Genomic DNA, 14,723 nt, shown 5'->3' on the forward strand with positions numbered 1-14,723 from the left:
CACCCACTCACACCCTGAAGACATCCAAAGCCCCCCCCCCATTCCTATAATAGTTTTTACTTCCTCAATGACACTGGCCTGTGTCCTAAGGTGCTCTCCTCTTGAACATATGCACCTGTCATGGTACCTAACAGCGAATTCAGTGGTCAGGATGTTCAATACAGAATTCTTTAGTATCCGTATCCAGGAGAGAAGGGTAGAGGTGATCATTTCTAGTTTCTCCATGGGACCTCTTCTGGGTCTAAAATGGCCTCTGATTTGCCACATGTCCAAAGAGTTAGGTGTGTCAGTCACAGGAATGTTGACCAGCCCTTGGAGACATGTGACCTCCAGGAGCCATCTAGAGCAGCAATGGTGGACCCTGGAGAGGCAGACAGGGAGTGACACATGGTTCCTCACAGAGCAGCAACCTGAGGCTGGAGAGAGATAGCCATGCCAGCACGGGAGGGAGGACTTGCATATCTATATTTGCAGGGCCAGGATGAAGGGTTCAGGTCTCTAGACACTCGTTGCCATGACTTCCCATAAGAACAATGTATGCCTTCCTGAGGTCCCGGGGGCATCACCTGTGGGCCCAGCTCCAGGAACTGTATCCCTTCCTACCTGCCCATCTGCCCACGGCTCACTCTTCACACTCAGCCAGACAACACCTTTCCAAAAGCAAATTGCAAACATCACTCAAAATCTTAAAGGGGCAGAAAGATGGCACACCCAGACAGGTGCTTGCTGAATTTGATACCCAGCCCCACATGGTAGAAGAAATGACTCCTACAAATTGTTCTCTGTATGTATAGAAAGGGCTGCATTCCTGTAACTTACTGTGTACCAGAAAATAACTTTGAACTTCTGATCCGCCAGCCTCTACCATTGGTGGAATTACAGGTCTGTTTTTACCACACCTGGGTTTAGAACCTAGGGCTTCGCCTGTGCTAAGCAAGCAGTGAAGTACAGAAAGCCCCAGCAATGGAGTTAAAGACCAGGAAAAGCAACAGGGGTAAAAAGGCTATAAATAACATCAATGTTCAGTGCAAGAAAAAACAAAAACAACGTTAAGGGGACCCAGAGTGCTCAGGTACTCCTGGCCACTGACAATCACCCTGTGCCTTTGAGGATCTGAGCTGAGCTGAACTGAGAGGCGAGTAGGCCGCAGGGAGGGTGGCTGTGTCCCCAGGGTCAGTGGCCAGGAGCTAGCTCCCGGAAAGGAACAGCGCGAGGCTCAACCAGGTGCGGCCCAGCGCCGCCCTCCCGCCGCGCTAGCCGTGAGGGCGGGCCTGTGATAACCACGCCCCCGAATGCCACGCCCACACAACGGCCCATAAAAGGCGCGGGCAGCAGGGAGCTCGGGTTCAAGTGCTGCTTTGGGGTGGACAGCTGGTGGATAGCGTCGCCGCGTCCAGCTCGGTGCCACGCCCCGGCCGGTGCTGCGGGAGCTCCAGCCATGCTGTTCTGGCACACGCAGCCCGAACACTATAACCAGCACAACTCTGGCAGCTACCTGCGGTAAGACCCGGCAGCACCTGCTTGGGGTTGGGGTCCGCGCCCGACCGACTAGTGCGGCTTCCTGGGTGGGACACTCCGGAGACCCCTGGGGAGCTGAACAAGGGAGGAGGTGCGCTGATGCTCGCGGGGCGCTTCTCCAAAGACTCCCTGCCGCTCGCTGTGTCCCCGGCCGGGTCTCGCAGCCTTCTTTTTACCTTCTCCACACCAGTTGGAGAAATAAACTTGCTACATCCATCAGGAGGTCCTGGGTCCTGGAAAGCCAGGCCCCACTCTTTGCTCTTCTCGGCTGGTGGCCCCACAGGTGGATGGCGGGAGCCGGTTTGCGCTGCAGCCCTTCGGGCCCAGGGATCCTGGGAGCTGGCCGCCTTACCCGGGCAAACTTGGTGTGGCCCCCCAGGTCCTGGATTCACTGAAATCTCTTCTGCGGGATTTCGCCAGTGCGCTTCACGGGAAGAGGGTCCCTCGGGTTTTGCAAAGTTCTCTAAACTCCCTCTTTTAGGAAGTGGACGCCCCCCCCCTCCCCCGCGCGCCCACCTCCTTTCCCCACTCTGCTTCGGTGACTACGGGATTCTTTTTTTTCCACCGAGGTGCAGCTGGCTGGAGGGATAATAGGCAGGCATTTCATTTTCTGAACTCGCTAGAACCAGCTTCAACCTGTCTTTATTTCCATCCTAGTCACAGTTTATTATATGTGCCTTACTTGACCCCAAAGGGTGTTTGACGTGGGCTCAGGAAAAAGTGAACTGGCAGACAGAAGGCATCTCAGGGGCAGTCAACCCCAAGTACAGAACCTTAAGTACAGAACCTCCAAATCTCCTCTCTTGGATTTTTAAATTTTTTATTTTTATTTGTACTTCCTGGCTTCTGACTCATGTGTGTCCAGAAGTCCTCTGAGACCATATTCTCCTTCTTAGAAAGCAAAGGATTGACCAGGTCTTGCGGTGTATTTTCACATTTTGTTTTGTTTTAAACTCCAAGTCATAGAAAGTGGCAATCTGGGGTCTTGGGATTGCAGACCCATGGTGGTGTTGAGGTACCACGCAAAGCCCCTCAGTCAAAATGCTGCAGAGTAAATACATGCTAACTGTACAGCACTCTTTAGAGTTACTTGTAATTTCTTTTGGATTGTAGTGAGTGGCTATTAGGTATTTTATCCTATCTTAAAAATGAATTTGAAGGTGACCTTGGGCTGAGGACGCATATTTGAAACCTAGATCCATAAAACATCATCCTGTCTGGGGACAGTTTTGTTAGAGGAGAGGTGTGGGGTCTGCATCTGTGCCTGAGCTGGAAGTTTGTGAGTTAACTCAGATACTTTTAGGATTTTGACTTTGCAGGAAAAGAGGAAGGCAGACATCGGGCCTGAGAGCTCCTACAAAGCTGCAGGGTTCCTGAGGTGCTTTGCTGAAGCAATGGGTAAAGACAAAAATCCATACACGCCCGTGGAAGGCAGTGTATTGGTTTTGTTTTTGTTTTTTTACCTTCAAGCAGTTTGACCTCCTCAAGTTCTGTACCCTGTGCTAGAGCGAGGATATTTTCTTTTGCTTTTTTTTTTCTTTTTAAGAATTTTATTTTATTTATTTATTTATTTTATTTTTTTGGTTTTTCGAGACAGGGTCTCTCTGTGTTAGCCTTGGCTGTCCTGGACTTGCTTTGCAGACCAGGCTGGCCTTGAACTCGCAGCGATCCACCTGCCTCTGCCTCCCGAGTGCTTTTTAAGAATTTTAAATTTAAATTTTATATTATATTTTTGCAGTGCTGGGATGAACCCTGGGCCTTAAACTTGCTCTTCTATTTTGATAACTTCAGGCCCTCCTCTTTATTATTATTATTATTATTATTACTTTAAATTTTATTTTGTGCTGCCAGAAGTTCTGCAAGCCATCTGATTTCACCAAGCAGTGAGTGGCCTTTAGTCCCTCCCTCTTCTTTCTGTTTGATGTTCTGGTGCCTTTTATTTCTTGGCAAATAAAGGACATCAGGCCAGAAACAAGTTACCGTTGAATGATGGTTCTTAACACACACACCCCCTTTTTTTTTAATTTAAAAGTAACAGTGCATGGATTATTAACTTCCATAGTCTGGGCAAACATGAAATTATGCAATTCCCAGGTGAGCGGGATGGCTTGCTTCTCTCTGTGTTCCTTAATAACTGCCCAGGCTGGAAAAGGAGAGAAGGTCAGCTTCCGGTGAGGATGAATGCACTCTGTCTCCTTTAGCAGAGCAGCCCACATATGGAAGGCTTCCCAGGTGTGCCCAAAGGCAGGCTCTCTGAGAATTTGTTAGATACTGTTGGGGTGTGTGCTGGGTTGTATTTCATGGACACTCGGTTTATGGTGCTGCACAGGGAACACATCGTACTGTCCTGGTGACTGTGCAGTGAAGTGGGGTCAGCTGATCTGATTCATGGCCCAGACCCATGATGGGAGGAGGGTCATCAAGATCGGGCGGGGCATCTTTGGTAGTTGTTTTTGTGGCAACATAGTTTAGACTCTTTAAGCAAGTCTCACCTGCCCGCAGGTCATTCTGATCCTTGCAAGGACACCCATCTGAAGTCCCAGGAACTCCGCAGGCTGAGGTGGGACAGTTCCTTGAGTCTGGGAATTCAAGGCTAGCCTGGGCAACATACTGATACCATCCTGAAAAAGTCTAGAAACAAGTTCCTCTGTTGCTGGGTGATTGATTGAATGCGGTACGTGTGTGTGTGTGTGTGTGTGTGTGTGTGTGTGTGTGTGTAGGGGCCAGAGGACAGCCTTCAGTATTGTTAGGGGATTGTTTGTTTTGTTTTTTTCTGAGACAGGATCTCATTATGTGGCCCTAGCTGTCCTGGAACTCACTCTGTGGACCAGCTTAGCCTGGAACTCACAGAGAGCCTCTTGCCTCTGACTCCCAAGTGCTGGAATTAAAGGCGTGAGCCACCACTGCTGGCTAGTCTTCTTCCATAATGCTCCTCGGGTATATGAGCTTTGTTTTTTTGAGCCTGGGTCTCCTACTGCTCTGGAACTTGACAAGCAGACTAAGGTGGCTGGCTGGTGAGCCCCAGGGCGGGGGGGGGGGGGTGCATCCTGCTGCACCTCCCCAGCACTGGGCTGACCAGTGTATGTTACTACACTCAGCTTTTGTAGGCCATGGACTCAGGGACGGAGTTTAACTCCTCTTGCTTGCAAGTTCTTTACCGATTGAGCTGTCTCCCCAGAACAGGACTGATTTTTTCAGTGTAGGAAGCATTATTTAGAGGTGAAGGAAACAACTCTTTTGAGTATTTTAAGATTTGCCACTTGAGCTGGGCGTGGTGGCACACACCTTTAATCCCAGCACTCGGGAGGCAGAGGCAGGCGGATCGCTGTGAGTTCGAGGCCAGCCTGGTCTACAAAGCGAGTCCAGGACAGCCAAGGCTACACAGAGAAACCCTGTTTCAAAAAACAAAAAACAAACAAACAAACAAAAAAAAGATTTGCCACTTGAGTAAGACAACTGAAATCAAGGTTTTCTGTCTTCGTAGTATTTTGGAGAGATTATTAATGAGCTTTAAAAAAAAATGGGAGCCATGGGCCGGCTACACAGCTCAGCAGGTAAAGGCGCTTGCTGCCAACCTAATCTCGAGTTCAATGCCAGGAGTCCACATGGTAGCAGGGGAGAGGCAGCTCCCAAAAGTTGTCCCCTGCCGTTGGTGTATGCGCATGTACTGTGTGTTCAGTTGTTCATGTGCACATGTGCTTTGGCGTGCGCATGCACACACACACACACACACACCCCTAACCAAATACATGTCAAAACTAAAGAAACAAAACAAGACAGGCCGTTGGCCTCTTTTTGAAAGAAATGAGGTGTGTGTCCGATTGGGTGAGGAAGCCAACCGCTCTTCAGTTCTGTAGTTTACAGTTATGGCATGGCGTACTGCCAAGTGTTGATACATAGAAGAGTTGATTCAAGAATAAAAACTGAAGCAAGACCAGCTGGCTCACGCCTTTAATCCCAGCATTTGGGAGGCAGAGGCAGGATTTCTGTGAGTTTGAGGTTAGCCTCATCTACAAAGTGGGTTCCGGGACAGCCAGGGCTACACACAGAGAAACCCTGTCTCGGAAAACCAAACCAAACCAAACCAAACCAGAAACAGACTAAAAAGTGAGGCTGATGAGACAGCTCAGTGGGTAAAGGTGCCAAATTTGACGAGCTGAGTTCAGTCTCTGGGACCCAGATGATAGGAAAGCACTGAATTTTGCAAATTGTCCTGTGACTTCCACACATGCCTTGATAAGTGCTTACCCACACCCACCCACTAAATAAATAATGTTTTTAAAAAAAAAAAGCCAGGTGGTGGTGGTGTGTACCTTTGATCCCAGCACTTGGGAGGCAGAGTCAGGCAGATCTTTGAGTTTGAGGCCAGCCAGGGCTACACAGAGAAACCCTGTCTCGAAAAAAAACCAAAATTAAATAAATAAATAAAACAAAAAAGAAGAACAAAATCAGCTGGGTGGTGGTGGCCATGCCTTTAATCCCAGCACTCAGGAGGTAGAGGCAGGCGGATCGCTGTGAGTTCGAGGCCCACCTGGTCTACAAGGTGAGTCCAAGACAGTCAAGGCTACACAGAGAAACCCCGTCTCGGTAAAACAAACAAAACACAAACACAAAATCATTCAGATGATTGTTCCGGAAGATGTTGTGCTTGTAGATAGAAAGCAAGTGCTGATGGCTGGGCTGGAGTTCAGTGGTGAAGCTCCTGTCACACGCACACAGCTACTCGCTTAGTCCCTGAGCACTGTCTCTCCACCCCCCCTTCCCCCAGAAAAAAGGGAGAGAGAGAGAGAGAGACAGAAATAGCTTCTAAGGTCACTTGCTGCTGGTTTCTGTCGCTTAGGTTTCGGGGAGGCAGGAGACAGCTCTCCACTGCCTCTCTTCCAGACCTTGTGTGGACAGATCGCAGGAAGGCCATTGGATGAGGTGGGGGTCCTGCAGTAATGGCTACACCTGAGGTTTGAGCCTGTGGGTGAGGAGCTCGGTCAGCATGTCACACTGGACTCTGAAGTCACCTTTGCTACCGTAGCCTGCATCTGTGTCGCCCTGGGCTCTGCTTCTGACCACCACCCCCCTCCCTGTGTTTTACAGAGATGTGCTAGCTCTGCCCATCTTCAAGCAGGAGGAGCCACAGCTATCTCCTGAGAACGGGGCCCGCTTGCCGCCCCTGCAGTACGTGCTGTGTGCCGCCACCTCTCCAGCTGTGAAGCTGCACGAAGAGACCTTGACGTACCTCAATCAAGGTAGAGAGAGGCCTCCGTGGTGCAGGGAACGACTGGGGTACTTAGCAGATGGCGTGCAAGGCCCTGTCGGGTCTCTTTAGCTATGGGACTCTGGAAAGTACAGGCTAAGGGCCCAGGCGCAGGTTCAGATTCTGTTGCTTAGCTGTGTGTCTTCATAGGACCTCCATGACTTCACTGGGTAAATGGGAATAGTTGAAAAGTGCGCTGGGAGTAGTGATGTGAGCCTGTGGTCCTGCTCCAGAGGCCGAGGGAGACTGAGATTCTTGAAAAGGAGGGGGCGGGGGCGGGAGGGCAGGCCAGGTGTGTGTTGTCCTGTACATTCCTCATGCGGCCTCCTGAACTCAGTGGTTGGTGGTGGCCATTACTGTTTGGCTCTGCCCTCCTTTGTGGAGTAACGGCTGCCCCACATCCTCCACAGTTGGTCTGGCTTCCATGCACTGGAGGGCCGCTGCCCTGGGTGGCTCTAGCACGTTGGCCTGCTGGTTTCTTATTCTCAGAGGCTCAATGATTCTTGTGTAAAAGAAGAAAGTCTAGCCTGGAGAGATGGCTCCGAGGTTAAGAGCGCTGACTGCTATTCCAGAGGTCCTGAGTTCAATTCCCAGCAAGCACATGGTGGCTCACAACCATCTATAATGTGATGAGACACCATCTTCTGGCCTGCAGGTGTACACACAGGCAGAGAACTGTATACATAATAATACATAAATTTTAAAAAGGAGAAAGTCTAATTTGGGGGGGGGGGTGTTTAAAAGGGTGAAGGTAAGTGACCTGCCTGGTATGACTGGAGTTTTGCTGTAGGCCAAGCTTTTTTGGAAGTCAAGATCCTTTTGCCTCAACCTCCTACGTGCTGAGACTATAGGCTTGTACTCTGTCTAGCTTCCAATGCTGCTCTTGAAATTTTTTTTTTATTATGTGTATGTATGTATGTATGTATATGTGTGTGTATGTATATGTGTGTGATTACGTGTGTGTGTGTGTGTGTGTGTGTGTGTGTATACACTCGAAGCAGAAGAGCTGGTTCTCTTTTGCCATGTAGAACTCAGGTCATTGACTTGGCAGCAGGTACCTTTGCCCAACCAGCAATCTCACCACCCCATGTTCCCCTTGTTGAGTGTTTCCGTATCCTGGGGAGTAGAGTTTCTTTGGTCTCTGTCCTGATGACTAGTCTATATTTAGCACTGTCTCCTGGATTGCCGTTGGACAGTGGTGACGCATACCCTTAATCCCGGCACTTGGGATGCAGAGGCAGGTGGATCTCTATGAGTTTGAGGCCAGCCTGGTCTACAAAGCGAGTCTAGAACAGCCAAGGCTACACAGAGGACCCTTTCTCGAAAAACTAATAAAAATAAAAATAAATCTGGTTGCCACCATCCAGTGTACCGGTCACTCTGCTGTGAGTTGGAATCTGGAATCTGGGAGGGGCAGTCCAGCCCCAATAAAAAGCTGCCTCCATTCTACAGAACTGCATCCTGGATTTGACCCTGTCCAGGTCCCTGCCTGGGCCACCCTCCTGTCGTTGCTGGTCTGTCCCTCGGGAATGCAGTGCTCACCCCTGTGGGCTGCACACTTACACTCCATCTGTGGTGGCTGATGGCCACTGATGGCAGGTGACCAGCCAGTTGGAAGCAGTCCCCTGTTGTGTGTTTGCACACTAGCTTCTGTCGCTGTCCTTTCTTTTTGAAGGTTAAATGCTGCCAACTTTCTCTTCTTGCTTGAACTTGAGAGTGAAGGAATGAGGCCACTGAGCTGATGTGGGTCTTGTTTGGGGCATGTTCATGTGAGCTGATGAGCAAGCAGTGTGAGGTCTTGTTGCTGAACAGGGACATTGTGTGTCTGTCCCCTGCCCCATTTTAAGGCCTTTCTTTAGTTGTATTCATCATGCCCCTCTACTTGGCGAGTGCTAGAAGGTGTTTAGTAGCATACTAGATGTTTAAAAGACAACATCTTCCCCATCATAGATGTTAAAAGAGAGGGAAACAGGCCCACTCTGTGGCTCCATCCGTCTGCTTGTGTTAACTTGGTATATTCCCTTTGGATATTTACAGATTTGTTTACTATTTTACCAACACTGGAAATTGAACCTAGGGCCCCTGCAAGATAGGCTAGTGCTCTAGCATGGAGCCACACTCCCTCCAGCCCTAGACAGTTGTGCTTGTGCATTCTTGTTCTTTGGTGTTTTGAGACAGGGTATCTCTGTTTCCAGGCTTGCCTTGGAACATGAGTTATTTGGGTTTGGTGTAGTGGCACATGCCTTTAATCCCAGCACTTGGGAAACAGAGACAGGGGGATTTCTGTGAGTTTGAGCCCATCCTGGTCTGCATTGTGAGTTCCAGGACAGCCATAGTTACATAAAACCCTATCTTTAAAATTGTTTTACACATTCTACACTTGCCTCTCTGTAGTAACTACTATGTACCATTGCCACACAATATGCTAAATATTTTTATTGTTGCTAAAATACCAACTGAAACCCAAGAAGGCAACTGAAAAACAAAAGAGCAAAAGGCAGAAGATTCAGAGAAAATCCCCTCTAATATCAGTGTGTGTGTGTGTGTGTGTGTGTGTGTGTGTGTGTGTGTGTGTTCGCGCGTGTGTGTAATTTTATTTAGTGTGCGGGCACTCTCTTGCTGCAGCACACATACAGAGGTCAGAGGTCAGAGGACTAGTTTTAGAAATCAGTTTTCTTCCACCTTATGGGTCCTGGCAGTGGGAGTGGTCAGACTCGGCAGCAAGTGTCTTTATAGGTAGGCTGAGCCATCTTCCCTGCCTGGCCACTAATCTTCTATCAATTTTATATATGCATTGTTTGTTTTGTTTGTTTTTTGAAACAGGGTTTCTCTTGTATTCCTGGCTGTCGTGGACTCGCTCTTTAGACCAGGCTGGCCATATATCTTTTAAAATTGATAATGTTACTCTGGCCAGTTTTATATTGTGGGCAGTCATTTTTTTGTTGTTAGAAATTCAACATTGAGCCGGGTGGTGGTGGTCCATGCCACTAATCCCAGCACTTGGGAGGCAGAGGCAGGCGGATCGCTGTAAGTTCGAGGCCAGCCTGGTCTACAAAGTGAGTCCAGGATAGTCAAGGCTACACAGAGAAATCCTGTTTCAGAAAAAAAAAAAAAAAAAGAAAGAAAGAAAGAAAGAAAGAAAAAGAAATTCACCATTGAAGATCAGTGAGATGAGTTAACAGGTAAAGACGCTTGCCACCGAGCCTGATAACCTGAGTTCAATTCCCAGGAACATGATGGAAGGCGAGAACTGATTTCCAAAAGTTGTCCTCTGACATCTACATGTATACCATGGCTTGGGTGTGTACAAATCAATGTAATAATTTTAAAATTAAACTTTGAGAACTGGGGATATAGTTCAGGGTTGTGTAGAAGTTAAACATTGACAAACATCCTTGTACGTACAGCTTGATTATTTTTCAGTTATAAACCTAACATAAAATTGCAATGTTAAAGACTGGAGAGATGTTTAAGGGTGCTGACTGTTCTTCCAGATGACCCAGGTTCAAATCCCAGCACCGACATGGCAGCTCACAACTGCCTATAACTCCAAGCTCTGACACTCACATAGGCAAACATGCAGGCAAAACACCAATGCACATAAAATAAAGGTAAATAAATGTAAAAAAAAAAAAGAATTATGGTGTTAAAATGTTACACATTATTTTCTTGGCAGAGTTTCTAACATGCCAGCTAGCCCTGTGTATCTCACTATTGCTCTCTAAGTTAGGTGTTCCCAGTTTTCACATGATTCATAAAACATGGGATTTGATTTAAATAAAAATCTGTGTGTAGTGTCTTAGTCACTGTTCTATTGCTGTGAAGAAACAACACAACCAAAACAACCCTTATGAAAGAACACATTTAGTTAGAGGCTTGCTTATAGTTTCAGAGGCTTAGTCCCTTATCATCAGACATGGTGCTGAAGAAATAGCTGAGAGCTACATCCTGATCTGCAGGCAGAGACAGAGAGGGAGGGATAGAGGGAGAGAGAGACAGAGACAGACAGACAGAGAGAGACAGACTGGGCTTGGCATGGGGCTTCTGAAACCTCAAAGCCCACCCCCAGTGACACACTTCCTCCAACAAGACCACGCCTCCTAATCCTTCTAATCCTTTCAAATAGTGCCACACTTTGGTGACTGAGCATTCAAATATATGAGCCTGTGGGGGTCATTCTGATTCAAACCATCACATGTATACATACACATATGTATATATGTCAGATGACAACACTGAATGTCTGACTTCACCTGCTACCTTGTTCAAGACATGCTCTCAGTTGTTTGCAATAAACTTCCTTGTTTCTCCTGTCCCCGTTTCCCATCTCACTATAGAAGAATTGGAGTTAAAGAAGCTACTGCCTTCCATGTGGGTTCTGGGGATCCAAACTCGAGTCCTCATGTTTTCACGATATTACCCACTGAGCCATCTCTCCGGCCCTGAAATTCGCTTTTTTAAAAATATTTTTTTTAAATTATTTTTTAACTGTGTATGGTTTATGGAGTTAGATTGCAAGAGCAAGTGCAGTGCCCATGGAGGGCAGAAGCATCAGGAGGTTGTGTCGTAGGTGCTTGGGAACTGACTGTGGGTCCTCTGCCAGAGTCGTAAGTACGTGCCCTTTACCTCTGCTTCTTTATCTCCAGCCCTAATAATGTAATTTTAAACCAGCATTCTTTCCTCTTGTTTTGTTTTTTCAAGGTGTGGTCCCAGGCTTTGTGGATCATACATACTCTGGCCTCAAATTTTTTGATCCTCCTGTCTTAGCCTTCCAAAGTGCTGGGCCTATAGGTGAACTTGAACCAGCTTGGTTAAACATTCTGTGCTTTATAATGACTAAGATGATGGGCTGTCTAAAATGTCCGTTGGTCTTTTAGACCTGTGTAATTTTATTATGTCCTTTGTACATTTCTCTTTGAGGTATTTGTCCCATCCATTGGGAGATACCTCATTTTTGAATCATTTATTGGCCATTTGTTGCAACATTTTTCCTCTGTCAGCCATTTAGCTGTATTTTATGATAATTATATTTATGGTGTATAGCAGGTAAGAGCTGAGGGGTCTTAAGCACGCTGAGCCAGTGAACTACTACTGGGCCTACCTTTCCAGACCAGTGGTTACACTTACATTTGTGAATGTAATTGTGAATGCAAATGTGTGAAAACCATGCACACATGTGGAGATCAGAGGAGAACTTGTGGGACATTGTGTCCTTCAACTCTATGGGTCCTGGGGATCAGCTCAGGTCTTCAGGCTCAGTGGCTGCTGTTGTTTGCCCCCAGAGACAGGGTTTCTCTGTGTAGCCCTGGCTGTCCTGGACTCACTTTGTAGACCAGGCTGGCCTCGAACTCACAGTGATCCCCCTGCCTCTGTCTCCCGAGTGCTGGGATTAAAGGCGTGCGCCACCAGACCCGGCCCTAGCCAAGTGCTCTTATCTCTGAACTACACCCCCAGCTCCTGTGAGGCCATCCATGTCCTTCGCTTGTAATGATGTGTTTAACATTCTCTGAGAACAGAAACAGCACTGCGTGTATAAATCAAACTCTCCTACTGAACCCTTGGGACCACCATTTCCTGGACAGTGTCCAAGGAGTGCCTTGGCAGCAGGAGGACTCCAGTAAGAAGTGTCACAGGCATGTCATGGCACTCAGGGGTGACCTGGTGGCTTGTTTTAGATGTGGGAAAAGCGGTTTGAAAAACAAACGTATCTTCTGAGAAAAGTCTTGTAAAGAAGTGAACAGCTACCAATAGAATGAAGGCTTGCAAGTTCCCTGTTGGGGTCGAAGGTCATTGTGGACACAGCTTTCCTGACACTGGAGCCTGAGGGAAGGGAGGAGGTGCAGAGGTGAGAGAGAGAGAGAGAGAGAGAGAGAGAGAGAGAGAGAGAGAGCCCCAGGTGCTTCTGGCCTGGAGATAAGGAAGCTCTTTTCAGAGTGCTTGCCAAGGAGAAAGGTTTGGTATTTTCCACCTAAGTAACTCTAAATTTTTTCTTTATCACATTTATTTATGTATTTACATGCTTCTGAGACCAGAGAAGAAAGGGTGTGCACGTGCGTGTGCGTGCGTGTGTGTGTGTGTGTGTGTGTGTGCATGTGTGGAGGTCAGAGTCCTCTCCTATCATGAGGGTTCTCAGGATTGAACTCAGATTACTAGGCTTGGTGGCCAGCGCCTTTACGTGTTGAGCCATGCACCAGCCTCAAAACAACCTTAAACCTTAAATCTAGTGACAAAATGTCACTGGAACCTTAATTTCATTCACCCAAGAACTAAATCTGTGGAGGGCCATTGAAGGTTCTGAAAAGAGAGGAATGGCCAGGATGGGGTCAGGGTGGCTGTCCATCTTCCAGCAAGACATGGGTCCCTCTTCTACCCGGGACTTACCGTAAGCCGGGCAGAGAAAATCTCTACAAGTAGGTGCTCCTGGGAGGATGCAGTGAGCTAGCTAGAGCTTGCAGAACTTGAAGCAGGGCACCTGGCTCCCAACAAACCTTCATATGAGAGAGAGAGACGAGACGGGGGCTGGTGGCTGGCTTAGCTGGTAAAGGTGCTTGCTGCTAAGCATGACAACCTGGTTTTGATCCCAGGACCCATGTGAGCAGAGATGGTGGTGGAAGGAGAGACCTGTGCAAGCTGTCCTATGTGTCCTATGACTGACAGAGTGCTGTGGGCTTGTGTGTGTGTAAAATTAGCACTACAGTGTACCTTACCTGATTACCTTACCCAGGAATGTGCTTCTGTGTCCAACACTTTAGAATTTAAAACCTTTTTGTTTTTTATTTCTTCCTCCTCCTCCTCCTCCTCCTCCTCCTCCTCCTCTTCTTCTTCTTCTTCTTCTTCTTCTTCTTCCTCTTCCTCCTCTTCTTCTTTTCTCTCTCTCTCTCTCTCTCTCTCTCTCTCTTGACACAGGGTTTCTCTGTGTAGCCTGGGCTCAAACTCACAAAGATCCATCTGCCTCTGCCTCCACAAGTACTGTGATTACTGCGCCCCAGGTGTGTGTTTGTTTTTGTTTTTGAGACAGTCTTCCAAACCCCATGCTGGCCTCAAGCTCACTGTGTAGCTGAGGGTGTTCACACACTTTTGATCATCCTACCTCCACCTCCTAAGAGTTGGGGTTACCTGAACAGGTTTATGTAATGCTGGGTATTTAAGCCACAGCTTTGGGCATAACACGAAAGCACTCCACTGGCTGGCCCTTAGCCCCTGTCTCTAGAACCATTCATAAACACACACTGATTGAGTGGTAGGGCATATGTCCTCTAGGTGAGCAGAGAGCCTGTTCACTAGAAAAGCACTTTCTAGCCCCTGTCCCCCCCCCCCCCCGCACCCCCAATCTCTGACTGAGGATTAGGCTCAGAGCTGGTCCTGGGTCTTGCTCCTGCCCTGACACTCTCTTCTAGGTAGATTCATTTTCTCAGGTGACAGCCTGACAGGGGTCTGGGGAAAGATGGAGCGGAGCAGAACTTTCTGGAAGGGGGATGGGAGTCGCTTGGCAAACTAGAGTTTTGTTTTGTAGGTCTTGGCCCTGCACTTTCTATTGTCTCTGAGGAACTCTGGGGAAAACACCTTCAGGGAAAAAGGAAACATCCTCCCCTTCAGGGAGGGAGATTAGAGCGCATCCTGCGCAGGGCTGCGCAGGCCCTGTCTCCCTGCCTATAAAATGTGGTTCACGGGCTCCCCAGCCTCTGGTCCAGGAAAATCCTTTAATCTCTGGCTTCCTGGTTGTCCTCACCAGGACAGCCTCAGCTCCGCTCGGGACTATCGCCTGGAGAACTAAGTATTCCACAAACGCCTGGTTACAGTTTTCCTTCTTCCAGATCTCAGTGACTGAACTTAAAGAATGAGGTAGGATTAACGTCTCTGTTTGCTTTCTTTTCCTCCACAGCTAAGCTCTCTTTTTCAGAATAATTTTTTAGCCCAGAGTTTGGGAATATAAACTACAGAAGACAATGACCCTGAA

General features: G+C 47.9%; 1 protein-coding gene across 1 annotated transcript in view; it reads left to right on the plus strand.

Moving 5' to 3' along the window:
- Window positions 1-1,354: 1,354 nt before the first annotated feature.
- Window positions 1,355-14,723, plus strand: part of Tfcp2l1 (transcription factor CP2 like 1) — a 54,469-nt gene continuing 41,100 nt past the window's right edge. Inside the window, exons 1-2 of the mRNA XM_051147254.1 lie at window positions 1,355-1,500; window positions 6,607-6,758. Of these exons, the coding sequence (XP_051003211.1) occupies window positions 1,439-1,500; window positions 6,607-6,758 (214 nt within the window). The 5' untranslated portion in view covers window positions 1,355-1,438. The remainder of the gene's footprint in view (window positions 1,501-6,606; window positions 6,759-14,723) is intronic.

The sequence above is a fragment of the Acomys russatus genome, chromosome 6, assembly GCF_903995435.1.
Source record: "Acomys russatus chromosome 6, mAcoRus1.1, whole genome shotgun sequence".
Lineage (NCBI taxonomy): Eukaryota > Metazoa > Chordata > Mammalia > Rodentia > Muridae > Acomys > Acomys russatus.